Source organism: Ixodes scapularis, unplaced genomic scaffold, assembly GCF_016920785.2.
Source record: "Ixodes scapularis isolate PalLabHiFi unplaced genomic scaffold, ASM1692078v2 PGA_scaffold0__279_contigs__length_252992795, whole genome shotgun sequence".
Taxonomy (NCBI): Eukaryota; Metazoa; Arthropoda; class Arachnida; order Ixodida; family Ixodidae; genus Ixodes; species Ixodes scapularis.
Window position 1 is genome coordinate 194,683,697 of NW_024609835.1, and position 24,430 is coordinate 194,708,126.

At 44.1% G+C, this 24,430-nt stretch overlaps 1 protein-coding gene across 1 annotated transcript in view; it reads left to right on the top strand.

The window, feature by feature from the left end:
- The window catches only part of LOC8023227 (protein maelstrom homolog), an 88,421-nt gene extending 74,397 nt beyond the window's left edge, over positions 1 to 14,024 (top strand). The window contains exons 13-14 of the mRNA XM_040208282.2: positions 7,706 to 7,915; positions 13,780 to 14,024. Coding sequence (XP_040064216.1) covers positions 7,706 to 7,915; positions 13,780 to 13,802 — 233 coding nt within the window. The 3' untranslated portion in view covers positions 13,803 to 14,024. The remainder of the gene's footprint in view (positions 1 to 7,705; positions 7,916 to 13,779) is intronic.
- The last annotated feature ends 10,406 nt before the right edge of the window (positions 14,025 to 24,430 follow it).

Below are 24,430 nucleotides of genomic sequence, written 5' to 3' on the forward strand. Positions count from 1 at the left end.
ACTTCTCTTACAGCGTCCTAAGGTTGGTGAAAATCAAGAAAGCATTTGACATTCTTGTTCAGACAGAGGTGCACTTGGCATTTCGTGCACATGACAACTGTCTGGCCTTTGCATCCAGGTCGCTTGCACCTCTGGCGCACGCTGTCTACAGCTGGCCAGTGGGCTGTGTTGTCCGTGCGGATGCTCGCTACTGGCACGGGCTTCATCGGGCCTCTCTTCTTCTTCGTCTCCAACTGAGTTTCCAGTGATGTTGACGGCCGTCCTCTTCGCTTTGGGGTGGTGTCCTTGCCCTGCTTCAGCAGACATATGGCAATATAAAACTTGAACTTCAGGAGGTCGAGTTGCCGTTGGGCTGGAATGGCTAGTGAGTCGCAGTCGCGCCTGTAAAGCAGCCACGGCACGACAATCACCATGTCGATGGAATGAAAAAAAATCTTGAGGTAAAATTTCTTGGACCTGATGTGTATTCTGTAGAAGGCAATGAGGGCATCATTTTGGTCCACACCACCCATGTGCTTGTTATATGTACGCACCGAGCTTGGGCAGTCGACTTGTACAATCCGTTTTTGCGTGCGTTCCCACCTGTCAACAGATGCCACTGGCTGAACACCTGCAAAGGTGCTTGCTGTTGTCACGGCGCGGTTGTCATACCACCTGACAATTATGATTTTTTGGCCATCAATGACCGTCTCAAATTCTTCGAAGGTGCCTCGGCCTTTCTTTTTGAGATCCGCATCGCTTGGCAAAGGACAGCCTTGAAGACGGCTTGCACGCGCAGTTCCAAGGCAGTGAACATCCTTCTTGGCCAGGGCAGTGAAAAGCTTGAGAGATGTGAACCAGTTGTCACAATATAGATGATGATTCAGGCCAGGCTGAATCAACTTGCACAGCTTGAGAACCACGTTACCAGATGCACCCAAGTCTGGTTCGCCAGGAACAGCGTCGATCTTCCCAGTGTAAATGTCATAGGAGTGTTCGATTCCTTGCGAATCGCAGAGCAGAAATATCTTACAACCCCATTTGTGTGGTTTGCTGGGAATATATTGTTTGAGGCTTGAGCGGCCCTTAAACGGCACCATTTGTTCGTCCACGCACAGAGCTTGGTTTTTTGGAATAGCTTCAAACTTCGGGAGGAGAGAATCAAGGAGTGGCCGAACCTTGAAGAGACAATCCTTTCGCAGGTCATTGGGTGAGGACATCTCATCGTTGTTGCTGAAATGTAAATTTGATTTAATTGCTTCCCAGCGGTCACGGGACATTGTGTCAGCAATGGTTGGTATTCTGCTCTCAGCAGCCCAGTACAGGCGGGTTCGGGGGAGAAGGACATGAATGTGACTGTGCCCAGGAACTGCTCCAGCTCTGCACGAGTCAAACCCAGTGGTTTGTTAGGATTTTTCTGGATGGCAAAGAGGTTGCTCTGCTCCACGATGTATTCGAAAAGCGCATCATCAAAGAACTCCTTGAAATATTCAATCGGGGTTCGAACGCTCTCACTTTGAGGCAAAGAACCATTCCACGATGGAATCTGGTGCTCTTCTTGACAGTTGGTTTTTGTCCACTTAACAGATTGTTTGTTAGTTGTGATGCGCGCAGCCCGCGCAGCCACTGTGCCACACTCGTCATCTTCGTCGCTACTATAGATTCTGACGCCATTAGGGAAACACCTTGCGTGGGTGGGTTGTAGTCTGGATCGTCTTCATCACTGTCACTAAGACAACTGTCGTCACTTTTATCCTCAGGTGGAAGGCGCGTCCGAAGCATTTTCTGTCCATAGAAGGCGCCAGGATTCATTATCTGCCATCAAACAAGAAGAGAATTCGTAAAATGAATAATCACCGCTTATTGTATCATGACACTATCACTGGATCAAATGCCGAATGTCACGAATTCGCGACAGACCATGTAACCGGCCATCATAGAAAAAGAAACACGTGTCGTGAACTCACAATATGCTGTGGGTAATCTCTAGGATGTAAGCGAAGAAAAGCAATTTGTTTTAGACCTGAACTCACCTTTGTTTTCCAGAAAAGATTGAAGAAATAAGGTCCGTAGCACGTGTTCTGCTTCTTTCGTAAAGCGGCGGACGAATCTGGTTATAACTTTATACCACTGCCGCTAGATGGCGCTACGCATCCGTGGCGAAAAACTGGGTTTGTGGCGAATAGGCGACAACCGGCATTTGGGCGTGCCAACACTTCGCTGCGGCGCTGGGAGCGTTCTGCTGGTATGTGTCGAATTAGCGACAACCGGCAGTAAAGGGTTAAAGGCTAGTGTTGCCAACTCAAAAATAAAAAAAAAACCGCGACAGGAATCTAAGAAACTTCTAAAATCTGCAAAATTTTTGGCGTGGGGCAAGAATGACTTTTTAATGCAATTTACCCCTCTAATTAGTCTAAAAACATTACAATAAGTAAAAAAAAAACAAAAAACTTAGAGCTATGTTGTTCAACACAACCCACTTCTATGAACAGAACAATGTCCATTGCCCGATTCTACCGTTACGAGGTGGTAACAGTAGTAACGCGTCACTCTAGAGTCTACACGACCTAAAGACGCGACCTTTATCCTTAGAAACTCGGGAGGGAACTCTTACAAATTTAAAGGCAGTTGTGACAGAGTGAAAAAAGAGCTGCGGAAACCAACAAAATGTCATGCAGTCCCTCGTTTCAAAGATTGATGACCTCGAGAATTGCAGCAGTGTAATCTTTTATTTTACGGTATAACGGATGTAAACACTTGCGAATCTTGGTTGGTATCAGAATCGCTTGTTCAGGAACTGTGTGAAACGAAGCTTGGCGCAACACCGACAACAATTGAGAGAGCTCATAAGATAGGGAAAAGTTGGCCAGACAGAAATCGACCCCCAATTGCAAGCTTTACTTCATTTAAAGAGAAATGGACCGTCCTAGGGAACGGCAAGAAATGGAGACGGTCCGGCATCAGGATATCTGAATATTTCTCTGAAGTGAAATGCAACAAAAAACATCATTTGTGGGATTTTCTTTAGAGTCATAGGAATGATGATACCTTAGGAACGTTGCTTTTTATCTTAATGACTTAAAGTACCTTTATGATGACGACATCAACCAGTTAGTGGAGTTCCAGTGACCATGCCGTGACTCGCCTACCACCGTCACTTTTCTTGTAATTTATAGTCATAGCATTAAAAGCGAGGTTGATGATTTTTCTAGCCTCATGAATACAGTTAAACCATCGGTTATGGTCGGCACAGAATCGTGGCTAGCTGAAGTGGTGACAGATCGTGAGGTGTTTCCTGATCCAGGAAAGACAAAAATAGTCGTGGTGGATGTGTGTTTATCCATGTAGACCAGCGCATTTCTTCGAGTAAAATTGAAGCCGACGAGGGCTCGTGCGAAGCAGTATGGTGCCAGTTGAGACTTCCCAATAGTAAAACCCTGTCGGTGTGTTTTTTTTACCAGCTGCCTGCAAGTTCTGTTGTTTTATTATCAAAATTCACAGTGATGGCCTAAACAATTAAATGTGATAGTATGATTGCTATAGGAGGTGATTTCAATCTGCCCTGTCTAAACTGGCACCAGTAAAAATTATCTTCTAGGGCGACCCGTGGACTAGTCCATGGGTTGCCATTACTGCAGTTAGCTAACTGCAGTAATGGCAAATTTTGTGAATTGGTTCTCGCTGACTCGAACTGTGCTAGAACCCACTAGAGGGGGCCACGTTCTTCACCTTTTCCTTTTTGAAGCGAGCCAGATCTGGTAAAGTCTACTTTAGTAATGCCGGGAATAAGTGATCACAGTGCTGTCATTGTGAAATGAATTTAAAGCATGTGAAAATGTGTGATAGGGCAAGTTGACGTATATTTTATTACAAAAAAGCTAACATTCCTGAAATCAGTGTTGCACTGGATGCATAGTTTGTTCTTTTTGAAACATTTGCAGAATCCTATCCTTTAACTATACTCTAGGTACTTTTTAAGAGAAAGGTTTTGGAATTGCAGAATCTTTTTTCCCTTTGTGGATTTTGACCAAAAGGTGTAATAAAAGTAAGCCATGGTTTACAAAACAACTACGAAAGTTGATACAGGAAAAGGAGGAATCTAGTGCACTTTTAAAAACAATCCATCAACTGAAAATATCGGAAAACTGAGAGTGATAACCAGTGAGCAAAACATTGAGATAGCGTACGCAAAACCTTTCTTCTTTGACTTGTTGGACTCTAAAACCAGAGACTCCTAAAAAACTCTGGAAATATGTAAAAAGAAAAAAAACAAAAAAACAAGATAATGCATCTATTTTGTTTCTTGTGAAAAATGACGTTGTAATCACTGACGCTTCTCAAAAGGCGGGATGTTTTAACTCTTACTTTAGTTCTGTGGTTTCATCAGGCATATAGATGGAAATTATATTGTTCAATATAAATGGGATAACAGTTGTATTAGAGCGCTCCTGATTGCCTGCCGACAGTATTGCTAAAATCTTGTGCTCGTTCTGTGTCCTCATACCTGAAAATTATTTTTGAAAAGTCACTGAATGATTGCTCTCTACCAGATGATTGGAAGTTGGCCTCTGTCATACCAGTCAAGAAATCTGGGCCTTATAACAAGATGTTAAATTACTGTAGTATTAGGGGCGAAGCTCCTTAGGGGCTAGCCATGTCCGTATGTCTGTCCGACGTTGGGTGCTCGTGCTCACGAGCACGAGAGCGCGTGCTCCCGTGCTCGTGTAGAAAAAAAAAAAAAAAAAAAAATTTTTACGTGGTGAATGATGTTGATTGGGGTGAAGCTCTGGTGGTGCTTGTCTGCGTAGACGGTGAGCCGCAGCATGCTGAGCCTTTCGTTCGTTTTCATTCATGTCAGAAAGAGAATGTGTGGTATGGAACGTGGTTATATACGCATTTGAGCATTTGACCGCAGCGTGACATGAATGAAAACGAATGAAAGGCTCGGCATGCTGCGGCTCAGCGTCTGTCTACGCAGACAAGCACCACCAGAGCTTCGCCCAAATCAACATCATTCACCACGTGGAGATGCGGTTGCTTTTTTTCATTGACTTTTGTTTCTTGTAAAATTCTAGAACATATCTTATACACGTCTATCGTTGAATATATGGATGCTCATTCATTGTTGAATCCGAAACAACATGGCTTGTGGGAGGGGGGGGGGGTTGTCTTGCGTTACGCAGTTAACCATGTTTACTCACAATTTGTCTGAGGCAATGGATATAACCTTAAAACTGTCGACTGTATTTTCTTGGACTTCAGTAAAGCGTTTGATAAGTTGTTGCTAGAAAAGTTATTGCATTATGATATTAATTATCAAGGTATCTCCTGGATTTTTTAATATTTGCACGAAAGATGTCAGTTTGTTGTAGTAAATGGAAGTAAATCAAGAATTGCCCAAGTAACACCCGGAGTCCCACAGGGGTTGGTTTTAGGACCGTTATTATTTTTGATTTATGTATTAATGAGGTTGTCACTTTATGCATGAGACTGTTTGCAAGTGATTGCATATTATATAGAGAAGTAACACATTATAGTGACAATTTCATTGTTACACTATAAATACACAAAGCGAAAAATGGCGGATGAAGTTGAACCTACATAAAATCGTGTGCATGACTTTTTCTAGAAAACAAACAACCGCCAGTTCTTGTTACGATATCAACAACACTCGTTTAAAACAGTTTCAGATTACAAATATTTAGGTGTTTGCCTCACATCCTCCTTGAGCTGGTATCGGCATGTAGGTTATACCGTAGCAAAAGCTTTACAATCTTTGTGTTTCTTGCTTTGAAACACTCGTAACTTTCCACAGGTTACGCGGGAACTGCTGTATAAAACAAACGGGATACCTGTACTAGAATATACCTGCACTTTGTGGAACTCCCCCAACTAGTGTATAAAAAAATAAATGAGAAAAAGTTCAAAATCAAACAGCTAGGTATTAGTGATGCAAATCTCTCAATAAATTGACTATCGATACTATCGATTGTTTTTCAAAAACTATCGATAATGCTGCAGAACTATCGATCGTCGACTATCGATAGTACTATCAATAGTACTATTGACAGTTTTTCGATAGTCCACTATCGATTGTGCAATCGATAGTTTTTCGATAATCAACTATCGATAGTACTATCAATAGTTTTGCGCCACTGTTAGGTATGCTTTAGGAAAATCTTTAAAAGATAGAGTGCTTAGTGCAATGCGCTCCAGACAAATGTTGAAATGGAATACAATGGAATGCTGCAGAGCAAGGCTTCGTTTAAAGTTTTTCCACTGTAGATTTCCCCCCAGACTGGCATCTCACATGAAACCTACCTGTTTCTCTCATATAGCTATCCGCACGTGTGGATCACATTCATAAAGTTTGTGAATACAGGTGCAAGACTGCGAATTTTAGGAGTTCATTTTTCCCATAACCAGAGTGCCAGTGGAACAAATTACCTTCTACTGTAGTCTTAGTTTTATGAAACGATGCCTTTTATATTGTTTTAGAAACGGTGGGCTCATTTGACTGATATGATTGCATAAACTATAAAACCCAGGCAAAAGTTCACAATGTATATTATAATTATTCTTATGTATACGATGCAACCCACTTACTACGATGATGAGATAACCCGAAATTTCAATCTTTATAACCAATTATCGTTGTATCTGGACTAGGAACTGATCATTTCCAGTCTAGCAAATCCAGAAACTGTTCTTTATAAGCGGTACATCGTTATATGTGGTATTGTTATAAGCGAGTTGCACTGTAGCTGCTGCACACCTTGGTGCGCTTGGGGGGATAGGGTTTTGTGTATTGTTTAGTTTTTTCTATGTCGCGGAGTGTGATGAAGTGCGTTTGAGTGACGCAAAGTTTGAAGGGTGCTGTGCATGCCGCGAGGTGCGTCTAAATACTTTTAATCTCGCGAGGTTTCAAAATTTTAAAAATAATTACCTGTTCATTTGCTTATTTTATGTGTTTTTTTTTTGTGCTATAATGCCGGAAGGTGCTGTGAGTACTGAATGAATGAGTTATTCTTCTAATCAGAAACTTCTTGAGCGTCATTAAAAACCAATGAAAGTAAATTTTAGGACCCTTAGGGGTGTGTGTAGAGAGCAGCGGTGCACTAAATTAGCCACTCGAGCAACGGCTGCAATGCTGGCCGTGCAAAAACACTCACGATAAGAGACGTAAAAACCATGCAGGAGCATTTCTGTGCCGCTGGCCTCGCATCCGTTGCATGAGCAATAACTTTAGCTTACCACAGTAGTTCGCGTGCCACAAGTCTTTCTCAAATTTACTTATTTCGTGGTTTCGGTGACTCTCAGAAAGTTTCTGATCGGAACCATCTTTATCTTTAATAAAAGGTTAATCAATAAGTTTTAGTTAATTCACCCCACTTATTGTGACAATTATGCCCCTGGCCGTATGACACACCGTCATGGGCCGCATTAGTGTATTTTTTGCAGCTTTATAAGAACGCTTTTGTAGCGCCTTGAAAAGAAACTCCCTGCAGTAGTCCTGATCCACCTCCCGACCCGTCTGCCTCTGTTTGTGGGTTGCTTCGCCTCGGTGGCTCAGAGGCCGGAGCCGAGATCTCGGCTGCACGTCGAAATGGTCCCTGGTGGTCTAAATGCACCTTCGGTCCTTCGCCAGGGTGTGCCAGATGCCCTTTGTCGGTTCTGCACGCGAAGCCTTCAAACTTCAAACCGCCTCGCCGCGTACTCCCCACAGACGGGCGCCCCTCGAGGCCACCCCAGCAGCCCCGCCTGGCAGCGCAGTTCCTGGCGCCTTCCGGCCGCACCCCAGGCCTGGGCAGGGGCACCGACCTGGGCGTGCCCGAGCAGGAGCAGCGGGGGGTCCAGATGCCGCGCCTTCCCAGAACGCAGCCCAACGTGCAGCGGCCCAGGGAGCCCCCAATGAGCCTCCTGGCAGGCAGGGGCGGTGAGTCCAGATGGGCGGAGTGCCGCCTCGCCTATCTAAGTGCGAACGGGTGTGCCGCAACCGCTGGCGGATGCTTACGACGAGAAACCGGGCTCGCGCCGTCTGCTGGGTAATCCGGAACATTCTGCATTGATGTCCTAATTTTCTCGCATCATTCTTTGAATGTGGGTTGGAAATACTTCTAAAGGGGCACTGAAGTCAATTCTGAGATTGTCCTTTTGTGTTGACAACTTAGTCTAGACGCTCTAAGCATTGCAACAAACCTGAAACGACAACAGTGTGTAACTTATTTCCTCGTTAAAAGTGCATTCAAAGATCGCATCACACCCTTTTTGGGAAGAATTTTCTTCCGAGTGAAGTGGTCGACGAGGGGCGCATGTCGGCGAGTGTCCAGTGATGGCTTGCTTGCGCAGAAAAAGAGGAGTCTTATCCGAATGTGTACCTATCAGACTCTCTTCAGAACCAGTTATAATAAAATCACTCGGAATCTGCCCATATTGTATTTGGTCCACACAATGTAGTCCCCGAGCAAAACGTGTCTACATGTTTTTCTATTGCCCTGAGACAAATAGGCGGTTTTGTAATATAGGACTTGGCATATGTGGGAACTAACACATTTAAACAATATAAGATCAAAAACGACCTTTTTCAAAAATGACTTCAGTTCCCCTTTAAAAAAAAAAAGAACTTTTGCAAAAAAGTTGATTTCTAAAAATGTTATATTTACATCGACCAACATCTAAGAGTATTCTCGGAAAGTTTCATTTGTTATCACCTTGTGGTTATTTTTTAATTTTAAATTATTTTCGGTCCGCCGACGCTAAAGAAAAGGTAGAGGTTTGAGCACTTTGAACACGTTTTCTTCATTCCGCTTTTTGGCATAAATTTCTCTTTGGGAGAACTATCGTTTCGTAACGGGATAAAAGGAAAGGCTCGCTCATAATTTTTCTTGAGTGGAATTTAATGGGCAATGCAGCTGTAGCATTGATTGTTTTACTTGTAGATGTCTTTTATAGAAGATCTTAAGATTTTGTTGACAGCATAATAGGCAAGAAATTTTATTTGATTTTTCAGCGTGATGTTAGCATAAAATAAGTTGCTTTCTGAAAATTTTGTTTTAACAGCTGCACCTACTGGGCATTCTGCTGCATATCTAATAGAAAAATGTTGGGTATTGCATAAATGTTTTACCCTAAACCATGTCGGTGTGGTTCTGACAAAAACCACTAATTTTTTTCACAATTCACGTACAGATATGAAACTTTGCACTGTATTCTGCCTCTCACCTGCGAGTATATACTGTAAATTTCATTTATGTTAAGCCAAAGGTTCAAAAGGTGTCCCTTTTGGGTAGTGTCCTCCCTTAAAGGGGCCCTGCAATCATATTTTAGCGTCTACCTTTTTTGCGGTTTCCACGTCTCTTGGGGTTGGGGCAAGCCAGCGGGCACGGAGAGAGTAACTAAATATCAGTGCGTCATATTTTAACCGGACGACGCGGAAACCTCCTCCACCGACGAGGGCGACCCGCGGTACCAAAAGCGCGCAAAATGTGACGTCTTTGGTCCTGGGCTTGTCACTGGTCAAAGCCGCCAAGAGCTTTTTGTTAGTCGAGATACAAAATAGAAGTGTCGCGAACCGTTTCAATTATGTATGAAGGTAGTTTTTGTTCACTATTTTAGACCAGAAAAGAAACAAATGCAGTTTATAAAGTACGGAAACGAGAAATGACCCGTCGACATACCGCCACCAAGCGGTGGAAAAAAACGGCGCATACTAGAAAAGGCTAGTGGGATGAGGCTACGACAAACGAGGAGAGTAGAAAGGTCCCGGATGTACGCGGCGGCGCTGTGGTCGTATACCGGCTCAAGATTCCAACCGGTTCCGAGCGTTCCGAAGGCCTTCGGCGCGGGCCCTGTTGGCGATTTGGCCATTTGGCGGTGCGTCAGCGCGAAGTGGCTCCCGTTCTGAACTGATCTTTACCCCGTGTTTGCTGTCGTCTGTGGCCAATGAAATGTTATGCCGAATTAGAGTTTAGTCGCGCTGCAAATGCGATACGAGCTGCCCTGCCCGCCCGCTTCATACAGTTTATCCAACACGTGCTTTAGTGGCGCCCTCTCGAGCCGTCGACACGGAGTGCGGCAGCCGTATGCGCTCGATGAGCTCACTACTCCTCCTCTAGTTCAAGGCCGCTCAAGGCAGGACCTACGACGTCATGAAGGAGGTTATTTTTTGCTTGTTTTTGTAATTTTAATTTGCCTATAACTTTTAAAATAAAGCGAAATTTGAGAAAATAAAAGTTGGATTAAGTTACTACGATCAGTACGCTCAAGTTCAGTGCAAATTAAGAACCAGTCAAAAAGTCAATGCAGGGCCCCTTTAAAGGGATGCTGAACCAAACATTTCAGTGTCTATAATAAGTGGTGCACTATCTTTCCACGAGTGAACAACCGCCAGTGTGCACGAGCGCACGCAACAAAAATGATGTCATCACATCCCCATTGAAGCTTATTGAGCATGAATGAAGGAAATGATAACGTCAATTTTTTACAAAAAAAAAACTAATCTTTTTTGGGGTCCTTTAACAGTGCTATGAGCAACCGTTTAGGACTGTGCAGATTTCTGAATAGTAGTTCTGATTAATTTGTTATTTGTAGGGTTTTGTGTTTTCGGGCGAATTTATAAAACGCTCACCGGTAAATGTTTCATAAATTCAAACTTATCCAGAAAAACTCGGAATTTCAAGGTCAGAACGACGAAATAAATACAAATAAACTTCATAAGAGCCCAGGGTGAGGGGTCCTGAAAAGACGCCACTTCAGTTTCTTGTGAAAACTCAGCCTGTCGAGGTTCCTTCAGTACACAACCAGTCATACACCCGGTCTCAATTTTTTTTTCTTTTTTAAACTGGGAACGCAGTAAAATGAACTCAGAATTCCTGAGAATCAGCAATTTAACAAGAATAAACTCCGATAAAGACAGAGGTTTTATCGAAAAAGGAACTCTAAAAAACCCCCACCAAATTTCTTGAGAAATAAACTCCGAATACACGGAATCCTAGTTATTCGATATTCACTTCGAGATAAACTAAAATGTTCATGTTTTTCTGAGCGTCGATCGCGGCACGTTAGCTCTGTAGAGCGTGCTTCTCGCTGAGCTCCGGTACGCTGTGGACAAGCAACAACCACGAAAGCGAGTGTCCGGGATGTTGCTTCTGCATAGTGCACCGGTGCTTGGTGAGAAGTGCGCTCAACGGTGCCCATTGCGTCATGCTTTGTAGTGCATTAGAGTTTCTGATCAACCTCAAAATAAACCATCCATTGTCCCTCCTTTTTCAATGAGGAGTGGAAGGTCAACAAAATCTGTTGGGATAAATGCAGGGCCTCCAGTAGATCAGTACTCAGCATTTGCCGACTGCTTCTTTGCACAATATTCTTTTGTCATTATTTGTCGGGGTCTAGCACCACTGCATGGGAGTTGGGTTTTTGTTCCTATGTATTACTCAACAGTGAGGACATCATCGGCATTTCTATTATAGGGTGTGTTTAGATAAGGACGGTCGTAAAGCTGTCATGCCTATTTCTTTTGTTTCCAATGAAATATTTATATGAAGTAGGAAAACATGTGCATACAACAAACTGGACCTTACCTTTGCAAAACACTTTCTTGTATTCGTACAAAATAAGATTGTCTCTGAGAGGAGGTGGCTATCCACACCCTGTGCAAAAGCTATTCACAGACCCAGAATCTTTGCCTGGCCAGTCACTGAATTTATCACTGTACTTGTATTAAAATTAATTCTTATCATATAATGCTGCGAGTGAATTTTAACCTTGGTATTACTTTATTAAGTGTAAGACTCCCGCACCAGTCCTACTTTGGGTTTACCAAACTCAATATCTACACCTGAGTGTAAATTTTTTTTTTCTAATTTCATATGGTTTTGGTCAAAATAAACAAAGTTGCCTAAATGGGACACCTGAGCAAAAAAAATTAATAGTTTATTTGTTTTAATTTGTGTGGTATTTAATTCTTCAAAATAAGGTTTTGGAAACCCGCATTTACCACGTCATCCCGTTTTTCTGGGAATCTATGAAGAGCCAAACACAGGCACAACAAAAGGGCCGGCCCGTCATATAAATTTGATCACATTGAAATATCTGGAATTGACTTCCGAAATCCCCGGTGTATTAATTATGCACAAGCAGTCCTATATTTTTACACGCGTCGATTATTTTGTTGTGTATGTGCCTCGCCATTAGCTCAAAACGATTTGCTCGTTTTGTTCTGACCACATTTGCTGGAGACGTGAGCTGGGACAAAGCCTCCTCTATGCTGACAAATCCTGGCACATCGCCACGAGACGCAATCGCCAAATGTGAAAAGGTAGAGAGGTAGACAGCGGATGAGAGGAGAGCCAGGTGACAGGCGCCCCGCTGCGGCGAGATGCCGGAACACACTTAGCAGCATAAAAGAAACCATGGTCTAACAGGTTGATTTTCTCATTCAAGGACATTATATGAGGCATACTCCTATTTCGCTTTTGGTGTGATCTAACTCCAGAAATCCTAGTTTCAAGGCTCACGCCTGAAACATAACTGAAGTACTTGAAAATGATGCTCAAGCTTGTGTTTGCTTAAAGAGTCTATTTTTAATACTCATATTCGTGCTACTTCATTGTAATTGGCTGGGTAGATTAAGCATACAAACTTAAGGCTTATTCAAACGATGCATCTTTTCAACGCGCCACAGTTTCCTGAAACCGAGATTTCGTGAAATCTGCATGTTCACACATGAAGTTTCACGTGTGAACGTGAAGCCTGTGACGTATTGACTCACGAGAATTCCGCCAAGCCTTGTCATATGCACCGGGAATACCAAGCGTTTTGCATCAAAAATGATATGAAGTACGCACAGTGTGAAGAGACAGTTTGTTTTATTAATACCACGCAATCAACTTCGTCAGATTCGGCTCACTGGGTTCACTAGTCCTGCCAAACCCGGGAAAGACCGCGAACGTCAAAGAGCAGGTGGATGATCTCGAAGCATTTCGGACATGTTTGCACTGCTAATAAAGTTATCCCCAGCCATCATGTTTATATGCGGTGCTTGCACTCGTCATGACTGCTCATGGATCTGCACCGCGCCACCAACCCGTACTGCTAAAGTGCCGTTCACACACGTGCAACCGATTAGGACCGAGACTCATCGCCCGCACGCACCGCTTCTCCACTTGTCGCTCGCCATGTTGGTTTGTTTTCTTTCGGCTTTGGCTCTGATACGGAATCGGCCAAAAATCTGACTCCTCCAAAAGCTCACTCCTCCTCAAAGGTCAGACGTCATTGCGAAGTCGAGCGGCCTTTGGCAGCATCCGCGTTTCTCCTTCGGCTGATTGACAGGCCTCGCTGAGGTTTCAGCTAAAAATTGCTCCAGTAGCGAGGAACACGCGCCACTTTTTTCTGAGGCATGCCACTTTTTCGGTCACATTCAGACGGGGAATCTGTTTCCCGAAATCTAGTTTCGCGACACAAGATTCGCCAACAAGATGCATCGTGTGAATAGACCTTTAGGAGGCTGCACAAACTTTGAACCACAAAAGCCACTTTTGTGTAAAACTCTTTTTAGCTGTAAAAAAAAATGGTGCAATTAAAAGAAAAAGGTAATTGAACATGCCAAAATTTGTTTGCTTGGATATAATATTGAATAACACTAATTACAAATGGGGTGGCAAACAATTTGAATGGCACATTAAGTGTAAAAGCAACATGTAAGAAAGGCATTTCTTTCTTTCTTTCCAGTTTCACAAGAGTCCTAATTTTTTGTTCTTAACGAATAGCAATTTTAGACTCAATGTTTTGCTTTTACAGGTATTGGAAGAGGATCCATGTAGGAGTCTTCTCTAAAGCTGCAAGCAACAGTCAATAGAAGTTTTTATTGATGCTCTGCATCTGAGCACTCTCATCACAAGTCACACTCATTCATGTTTCAAGTTGTGTATTTGAGAAACAGGTGTGCCAGTTTTTCAACCATTTCATCTAGAAATTCCTGTGATATCAAGGAGTTGTTTTCAAATGAGATGAATGTTAAATAAAATGACATTTTTGATCCCTTGTATGAAGAGTTTTATTCTGGTGCTGGGTTTTAAGGTAATAATGAAATGCTGGTCCTAGGTATTACACCATTTATTTTTTAAGTTCCTTAAATTGTTTAAAGTCCTGTGCATGCTGGAGTAAGTTTTTACTGGGCAGTTTGATACTGGGCAAGAGAAGGGAGGGGGGGGGGGGGGGTAGGCCGGTGTTTTGAACATGCGGCTTGTGACTCTAAAACACTGCCCGCAAGCATCCTGTGCCTTGAGCACCACATCCGCCATAAATAACTTTATAACGTTGATTCATTTTCGCTAGAAAAGGAACTTGGCTCGTATATTGTGCTTGCGCATTTTGCACTATTCTGCTTTTTTTTTTTTTGACGAAGTATTAGTTTGTCCGAATAATTGGTTCTCGGCCCTTTCTCATGTAAATCGGATGGAATGAAAATAGCACTTCTAGGCTACAAGTGCTATCTTTATGCTCAAGGGGAGTGCCTCGGCTGCACAAACACTTGCTCAATAGGAGCAACTGCCAACAATAAGGCTACGAGCTCGGGCTTCCAGCTGTAAGACAATACCTCTATAACACGGGTATTTTCTAATAACACTGCTATAAAAATCGGCAGGAAAGCCAAAAACTACCGTATTGAGAGATATTTGTTTCTAGGCCTGTTGAGCCTAGTGAATTGTGCTACAGGGCAAAGGCGGTGCGCTTGTTCTCATTTTATTTAAAACTGCCAGTGTGTTAGTGTTTTGAATCTTATAACAGCAGGTGTTGGTCCCAAGTAGTCGTATATGCAAATAAAAGCTGAAGATGGTGAAATGGTGAGCTTACAGAAAGCACAAGCTTCCTCTAGAAATTTTTTGGGGTGATCCTAGAACTATGGGTATAGGGAGGATTGGGTATTGTGAGGATGTTTATAGGGACTGTTCTTTACGTTTATTTTTATGTCTGCTCTTGTATAGCTACCAACTTTATGCAGGTTTCACCTGTGTGATGACACAGTGAATGGAGAAAATTAAATGAGCTGGGGCAGTGGGTAGAAACTTTAATAACTTTAATAGAGTTTGGCTGCATCGTAAGGATACATATTCATCACGATAATGCAAATACTGCAAACGTGCAAGCAAGCTGGACAAGAATGACGAAAATAACCCCTGGAGAAGGGAAACGAGGGGAGCAAAGGACAAACACAAATCTCCAAACACTGCTAGGTGACTGGTGTGCGACCGAAAGAATTCGCCAGGTCCTGGTATCGAACCTAGGACCTCTCCCATTTCCAGTGAAGCGCTCTACCAACTGAGCTAAACAAGAGTTGGACGTCAGTAGAGCAAATGGGTTTTATCAGCTGCTACCAGTCATAACACCAACAGGATTGAACCGGCCTGCATTTTAAGGTCATGATAATGCAGTTAATGCAAAGGTGGCTGATAGAACCCGTTTGCTCTACTGACGTCTAACTCTTGGTTAGCTCAGTTGGTAGAGTGCTTCACTGGAAATGGGAGAGGTCCCAGGTTCGATACCAGGACCTGGCGAATTCTTTCGGTCGCACACCAGTCACCTAGCAGTGTTTGAAGATTTGTTTTTGTCCTTTGTCCCCCTTGTTTCCCTTCTCCAGGGGTTATTTTCAACCTATTTATCGTTCACAAGCAGATTTTTGTTCTCACAAAGTTCTACATATGAAATGGCACTAGTGTTTATAATCAAACAACAAATCTTTGTTCTTTTTAAGAATTGCAGTTTTATTGCGACCTTAGAACTTAATGAAATGTTGATTCAGGTGCTTAATATTGTTCTGTTCTCACTTCCATAGAAAATGTTTGGTTTACCATTGACTCCATACCTGAAGCAACAATCCACTGCAGTTCAGACAGTTCTTGTCAGTCAGCGTCTTGTTGCTGTGGCCGGGGTTTCTTTCTGAAACAAGATAGCTAGTTATCTTTTTGAGGGAATCAAACCTGCCGTGCAATGGATGCTAATAAAAGGTTGCATGTTAGTCGGAAGGCAAAGTAGTCAACATCATTTAGTTAGCCGGTAGGAATGGAAATAAAGTGTGTGTCTGCTCAAAAAGGTATCCTTGCTGCTCCAAAACGTGCTCCTAAGTGACTCGGGCCAATCGCAGCACTGACCATGGCAACAAACAGTCTCCTGGATATATGTATACTGTACACGAATGCAGTGTCTGCATCCAGCACCAGCTGACTCGATTTCCCAAATATCGTCTGCTAACCGACGACAGAGTAAGAGCTCGAAGGCGCCTCTTCTAGAGTTTCAAGCTGGGCTTTCAAACAGACCACGCTACGCGTGGACACCCTCCGTTTCGCTCCGCTACGCTTGTGAAAAAAAATTTATAATCATGGGCCTGAGCTTGAACCACGGGTTCGCGACCGCTTCCCGCTTTCAGCGTCACCATCGCACCGGCGCGTCCAGCTTTGGCTAACATCGCCGCGTTGGTTTTGCAGGCGGTGTCTGCACTAGTGCCACTAAATAAGCTACGCTTCAGAGTAACGTCACTTGGCCATATTGTGTCTTAAAATCATGGTTGCCAGTTATCTGAAGCTTTATCTGAAATCACAGGAAGCACTTTTCCGCCATAGGTCGGCATTTTAGAGCCCCTTCATTCACCATCACATCACGAACAAAATCACGTCTCCGAATTCATTCGCATTCACGTCACAAGGTACTCCGACCTCCCAAATTCTGAGCCCTTCACATCGCGGCGTTCAACCGCGCCAAAACTTCATCCCCTTCACATCACGGCTTTCAAACCCTGCCGAGAATTCATCCCCTTCACATCATGTTGTTCAACCGCGCCAAGAATTCATCCCCATCACATCACCGCCGCCTCCAAGTTCACGGAATCATTCACCATCACATCACCAATTCACGAAGTCATTCACCATCACCCCGAATTCATTGGAATTCACCATCACATCATGAATTAATCCGAATTCACCATCACTTCACGAAGTCATCTGAATTCACCATCACTTCACGAAGTTATTCACCATCACGGTCAACACGAATTCACCGGAATTCACCATCACATCATGAATTCCGCATGACTCACGAAGGTTCATCCTTACTAAATTCGACTCCACGGCTGGTAGCCCTTCACGAGTTCGCAGTTCTTGCGGAATAGGCTCCTGGCACTGACGTCACATCGCATACTTTTGAACACCAAGTAAAAGGAGGAGCGGGAAGCTGCTTTTGTAAGAATTTGGAATGACAGGTTAATCTTCTATAATCTTCAGGGAGGAGAATAGCGGCGTCTCTGCAAATCCGGGAGGCACAAAGGAGGACCCTGATAAGAGGGGAGCTCCTTCTTCTCCTTTTCTCTGGAGGGCATCAGAAATGACGTCATGTGCAAGCCACGTATAGGACTGTAGCGCCTTTTTGTGTCAGCCACTTAAAACCAGGGCCTGACTCGGCAAAGGGCCACCGCGCTGAGGCGCGCACGGCTACGCAGCGAAGCTGATGCCCAAACCGCTAAAGTCAAATGGGTCCCTGTCATTTGCAGTGAAGGATGAAAACAACCAGCACGCAAGCAAGCACCTGCGTAACATGCTTTCCGCCTATTCTGAATTCATAACCGTACTCAATATCACGTCGAGAATTAAGTACTTCCCATCACAAACTTATCAAGTTCACGAGCCACTCACATCACAAACTCATCGTGTTCACCAGCCATTCACCATCAGGTCACGAATTCATTGAGTCATTCACATCACAATGAATCCTTCACTTCACGAAGTCCTTCACAATCACAACTCATCATGAGTTCATTCAAATTCACGAAGTCATTCACCATCACATCACGACTTCATTCAACACCACATCACGAATTCATTCAAATTCACGAAGTCATTCACCATCACATCATGACCTCATTCACCATCACATCACGAATTCATTCAAATTCACGAAGTCATTCACCATCACATCATGAATTAATTCAAATTCACGAAGTCATTCACCATCACATCATGATTTTTTTTCAATTTCAAGAATTCATTCAAGGCCATTCAGATTCACGCCGTGAATGTGAATGAAGGTGAATGAGCGAGTTCATGAATGAATTTGCCGAGGTATGTTTTCCGCCCTCCACAAATGTTCAAACAGTTCGCGGCAGAGCAAAGCAATGTTACATAACCTTTCTAACACCGAACCGAATGCCGAGGACGTCGCACTTTTGAATCATGACGATCGGCAGTTGCGTCTGCTCTGCATACGAGCCAAAATGGCGGCGCCCACAACAATATCGGGGAACGGAGTGCCGATACTCTAAGCGTAGCTCATTTAGTGGCTCTAGTCTGCACCAGTGTTTGTGGTCATGTGTTTAGGGTGACCACGCGTCCCGCGATTCGCGGGACCGTCCCGCATTGAGAGCTCGTGTCCTGCGTCCCGCGAGAAATTTCGAAATCTTCAAAATGTCCCGCATTTCACGCTGTCGTAAAAGTTACTCTGCAACTCATGGTACTGCGGATCAACGGGGCAGAGGGAAGCGTCGAGGTCACTGGTAATCATGTGAATTGCAGTGGTATGCCATTTCCTATCCAAGCATTGCGGGGATCGACCGTGGTTCTTGCAGGAGAACCGACGCGCAGGCACCGTTGTGTCTCTCTCCTTTTGGTGGAAAATATTGTAAGAAAAATATCTCTCCAAAAGTTTAAATACAAAATATTATAATTATTTTCTTATTGCTATGTCAATGTGGAAGGGTTGTTGTGGATTTGTTTTTAGTAAAAACAGCCACACTCACAACGATCGGAAAAGAACATAATGGGGAAAAAAATTCTGTAGGACCATGTTGGTAAAAGCAAGCGTTGACTGGGAACAATGACCCGAAAAACATTTACTGTTTATTTACATTTGACGCAGTGAGTTATGATACAGTAAATTTTTATGTCCTAAACTTTGACGCATTTATTACATGTTTGGCATTAAAAATATCACTGGTAGTGGAAATTATTTGAGTTTAATTGCTGCAATACAATTAGCAGGTCTATAAGCAGTACAGGATAATAAATACGTTAGCAGAGCCTCGGCTCGTTGTGTACGTGTTTATAAATTTCCTCTACCCCCCCCCCCCCCCGCCCCCCCCCCCCCCCCCCCTCCCCACCCCGCCACCGCCGGCCACGGACGTCCCGCATTTCGCTAACAGGAAGGTGCACGTCACCCTACATGTGTTTGTCCTCTCCGATCAAAGATTCCCAGAAATCTGTTAACTCCGTTTTGTCCAATTTGATATTTTTACCACCGGCGGATGTTTTTCGGTTAAAGGCCGACAGTCTAGGCCTATAAATAGGTAATCACAGCGGGCGGGAATGCTATCGCCGCACGCCACAATATATGGGTTACGGCAGGGTGATTAACCATAATAATTCTCCGCTTTTTTTATTATTATTATTATTTTTTTTTTTGTGTGTGTACGGCAAAAGAACGGATGACGCTTCTCAAAGGCCAGCTGAGTATGTTTAGAGGAGAACATTTCATGCGTTGGAGTCCTCCCGATCAGTCAACTCCAAAATACAGCGTGGACACTAAAGCTTCGGTCCCACTTCAAACGGTCCGCATAAATCGGGTTAACGTATCGTGCTAGGATTCACTACAGAAATGTCTCAAGGTGGTTGAAGCGTAAATCACGAAAAATCGAAAACTGCTTTCTCTCACTTTGCATGTACACTTAAAGGGATACTTCAACAAAATTTGAGATATTCCCGTCGTGTTCAAAAATAGGTTGAATATGATCCACAATATCCGTAATTGACAATCGCATGTTTGTATTTCGAGCCTGGTGGCTGTATTTTTCGTTATAAACGGCCCACTCTGGCAAGCACTCGGAGAAGGCCCAGCGGAGAGCACGTGACATCCAACGCAATCGTGACGTAGGTCGTCTCAAGACGAGCAAAGCTACGGCGAGGCTGACGTCGAGAGGATGGCCTAGTCGTTCCAGCCACCGAAGCGGCTGCTTTTATACGAATTTGGGTGACGGGTTAATCTATAATCTTGTAGGGGGACAATGGCGACTTCTGCGACACACAAAAGGCATTCTCGGGAAAAGGGAAGTTCCTCCCCCTCTTCTCTCGTCGTGGCCGGAGACGAGACAACCTCCGTCACTAGCTGTCAAGGTTCCTAGACGGGCATTACAAGCGAGGCGTTAGCGACATCCGCCAGGTGATCTTTGCTGATCGTTTAATTCGTTTTAAAATTCCTTTTCGTGACTTTTTTTTACAAGATATTGGTATGTTCGTTGTGATGCTGCTCCTTTAATGAGCGCCAAAATTTCGTTGTAGTAGTATCCCTTTAAAGGGACACTGACACCGTCAAATTTTATTTGTTATTTTTCGCCAGGTGATTTATCATGGTGTCAGAAGACTACCCAATCAATTTTTTGCTACAGCGTCACGTCTATTTTTAATGAAGTAAAAAAATGCAACTGCTCGAAACCGAAACTGGACTGGGGAGGAAGAAGACCTGCAGAGGAGGAGAGAGTTAGCAGAAGGCACGTGAATGCGTTGCTTTTTTTTTCTTCTCCCAAATCAAGGTATTTGGAGTATTTTAAAAGCCACAACAAATGGATATCAAATTTCTTTTCTATTTTGAATATTGTGCGTGTGCCTTCGATGACCCGCTACTTTTGATTATCTTTGGTGGTTATGTCTAGACTCTAAACCAGGGGTGGCCAGGCTGACCCGGCCTAAAACCGGGCAACATTTGTCTAGAACAATATACGAAACTCGAACCATTTTCAACCTATCCGAGTCAAAAACAGTCCAACTGTACGTAAGGTAGCAGTAGCACGAGACTACCAAATCGCAACCTATCTTTGGATTTCAAACCCGTTCCATTTCTCTTTTTGGGGAAGTGCGGGAAGGGGGGGGGGGGGGGGGGGGAGGGAGGGAGGGGAGGGAGCCGCGAGCCGCGAGCCGGACTTTAACACGCGAAGAGCCGCATGCAGTTCGCGAGCCGCAGCTTGGTCACCCCTGTTCTAAACCGTAGATCGAGCCGCAAATTGTTTTCTAAGTAGTTTGGCTCTTATATGTCGTGTACAAATAAAAATCTTGGCGAGCATAAATACCCTGTCAGTGTCCCTTTAAAGGGCAACTCCGGCCAAAACTCAAAATGAATTAAATTACTGGTATCGCTTTGGTGACACAAAATACGACCCCAGCCAAAATTTCACGTCCGTGGGACGCCGCATTCTCAACTAATGCCGATAATAAAAACGCGACCCGCCGCGAGCCGCTGCTCCTTAGCGGGCGGCCAGCGGGTTGCCGATCGCTAAAGCAACATTGGGCCGTGATGTCAACATCGTTCTCCTTTTTTCCTCCGTTCCGGACGGGCGCACGGCGCAGCTAGCGCAGCCGTCGCGCGCGCTTCTTTGTGCCGCTATCACCGCTACTTCGGCTTGTAATTGTGTGTTTAGCCGTTGCTTTTAACTGTAGCCCGTGTAGCTTCGGTATAGCCTTTTGTTTATTTGCTTGTGAGGACTCCTAGACTCGTTTTAGCGAGCAACTCGGTGCGCCCAAGACTGCCCAGCTGTTCCTCGAAAGATGCCGAGTAGAACTTAAAGCGCTGTGGGCTGCTCAAACAAGCCGCTGCGCAACCCGGAGGTGCTTTTTCACAAGTTTCCAACGGATCGGAAATTGGAGAAGGTGTGGGTGAACGCTGTTCGACGAGTGGACTTTGGAAAGCCTTGGACGTCGACCCCCAGATCGAAGCTCTGCTCCGATCATTTTTCGCCGGAGAGTTACGAACGAAGCTTACGGGTGTTGGTTGCCTGTGGCTTGTCAGCGAAGGGGTCGAGGCTTAAAGGGACACTGACACCCTCCAAAATTTTTTTTTATTTTTTGCCAGGCGCTTTATTATGGTGTCGGAGGACTACCCAATTAATATTTTGCAACAGAGTAGCGTATTTTTTTAATAAAGCCAAAAGACGCAACTGCTCAAAACCGAAACCGAAACCCGACGGAGGTCGGAGAAGTGGAGAGAAGAGAGTGAGTGGCGGAAGTCACGTGGCTACACCCGACCGTGCGTTTTTTTTTTTTCTCCTCTCCGGTAGCAGACGACACGACATGCGGCGTGCGATGCGGCGTGCGGGAACTGCTCGCCGTGCGATTATTTTGCAGTTATGTTTGTTCCGTTCGTTGTTCTGTACTCCAAGATGAGTTGTTTTGTACATTGAGGAATTGGAGATGAGTAGTGAGTGCCCGTGGTGAATTTCCATAATCGGCTCCGAAAAGAATACACCCAACATGTTGCGTGAAGAGCTGGCTCACATGTCCTGCATCCGAAAAAAAGTGGCATTGTGCGACAGAGTTTCCGAAAGATCAACGGGATCGGGACCAATGGCTGGCCGCAATTCCTGTAGAACATTTACGGGCACCTCGAAAAGCGGACGCTACCTGATTTATATGCTCCTTGCATTTTGTGGAAAGTGATTACATTGAGTTCGCACGTGTCAAAACGGGAATCCCATACCATTCAATTCTGCGAAGTATCGTCCACAACATTTGTTTGTTATTTTTTTGTTTTTCTTCAGTGATGATTGTAAAAAAAAGAAAAAAATATGTAAATATCGGAAAATGTTTGAAAAAAAAAAAAAAGTTTCACGGGGGATCGAATTCGGTCCTACCGCGTGCGAAGCGGACGTCCTTCCCACTGAGCTACTGGAGCATCTCTTTTCTGGTGGCTCTCTTTCCTTAGTAATAATTCAGCCGGTAAACTGTAAGTTGGAAAGTTTGCTGTCGATTTTTCTCTAGCAAAAGCACTCCCGGGTCGAAGTCGGGAAGCACCCCGCTTTGGGGGCATTCGCACCTAGTAAAGAAATCGTACGCGTGCATATTCAACTCGAAGTAGACACGTCGTGCTTGACGTTTGCGCGAGCGTTGTCTTCAGCCACGAGAAGGGAGCGACGGCTCGGCGACGTCTTCGTGCAAATCGGCTTGGTGGCCGGGCGTGTCGTACGGGATGAATACCAATTCTTTTGATCAGTCCCAAATTTCTCTTTTAACGGTAAACAGAATTCGCCGGTACCGCGAACGACAGTTCTGAAATAGAGGTCCCACGCCCATCGTCCGCTGCCATCGCCGTCCCCGCGAGTCCCACGATACGCGAAACGACGAACGCACAGAATGCTTCCGGTTGTCTGTGGAACTTTTTTTTTCAATCAACGTATTTACAGCTTTTTAGAAGCCACAAAAAATGGATTTCATATTTTTTTCTATTTTTAATATTGAGTGTGTGCCTTCAGTGACCCACGACTTTGATTAAATTTGGTGGTCGCATCGATACCTTAGAAAACGGCCCGTGACCGCGGAAAAGAGAGTGAGCGAGACTCGAACCGGCCAGTTCTTGATCGGCGGTTTTCGGGCGGAAAGAAACCGAATTTCGAGCCGCAAATTCTGTTCTGGGTAGTTGAGCTCTCATATGTCACGTACAACTAAAAACCTCGGCAAGCATAAATACCCTGTCAGTGTCCCTGCCGTGCCGTCGCTCTTTGCCCATCGTACATGTACAGAAAAGGTAAACATGATAAAAGTATCCTGATCAATGAATAAAACAGTCATTGTCAAGTGCAGTGTTGAAGATTGAGCATTCACGCTCCATTGAATGTCTGTTGAATGGGGAATGGTGGGCATGTAGAGTACAACCACTAACTAGCTCCAAACACTGAAGTTTGTAATGAAAACGAAAACAATGTTCTGCTTTGCGTTACTGCTTGTTTATTCAGGTCCGCAACGACTACTAGCGAACAGCCGGCGCGTGAAGCTCATGCGATATAAACAATCGCCTTCCAATCTTTCCAACCCGCTACGCAGCAGTATTAATTAACATTGCGCTTGTGAATACCACAAGGGACTTTAAAGAAATCGCGAAAGTTCGGATTTGTAAGTTACAACTTTCTAGTTTGCCCGAGTTCGGCTGGAGGTAAATATAATATTTAAAAATGCAAAAAAAAACAACAAAAAAACACTTGCCTTAGTTAAAAGTTACGAAGGAAAACTTAAAATCCTATGTATTCTAATAAAAAAAAATTGTTGTGGGTGAGGGTGGGAATGCGGAAGGGAAAGAAATTGTTCTCACCTTGCTAACGTTCTCTGTTTTCCTTTATCACCCACAAAAACTTTTGCTAGCTTTGAGAAAAAAATGACTGCCCAAAGAAATTTTTTTTTAGTGCTGCAAGTTTTTTTTTTTTTTTTTTTTATTTGTACGAAGATTCACTACCTGGTCGAACTTATGTGGTGAATTAGTGTCGTAGCTTACAAATTCGGCTTTTACGCGCCTGAGGAAAAAATAACGAAAAAACAGACGTCTACAGCTTGACACACGTCTGTTCGGTTGTCGCGGAACGCGCCGTGGAGAGCCTCAAAGCTTCCTGTCTGGGACTGACCCGCCGCGCGAAAGCGCCAGCACTGTACGTCAC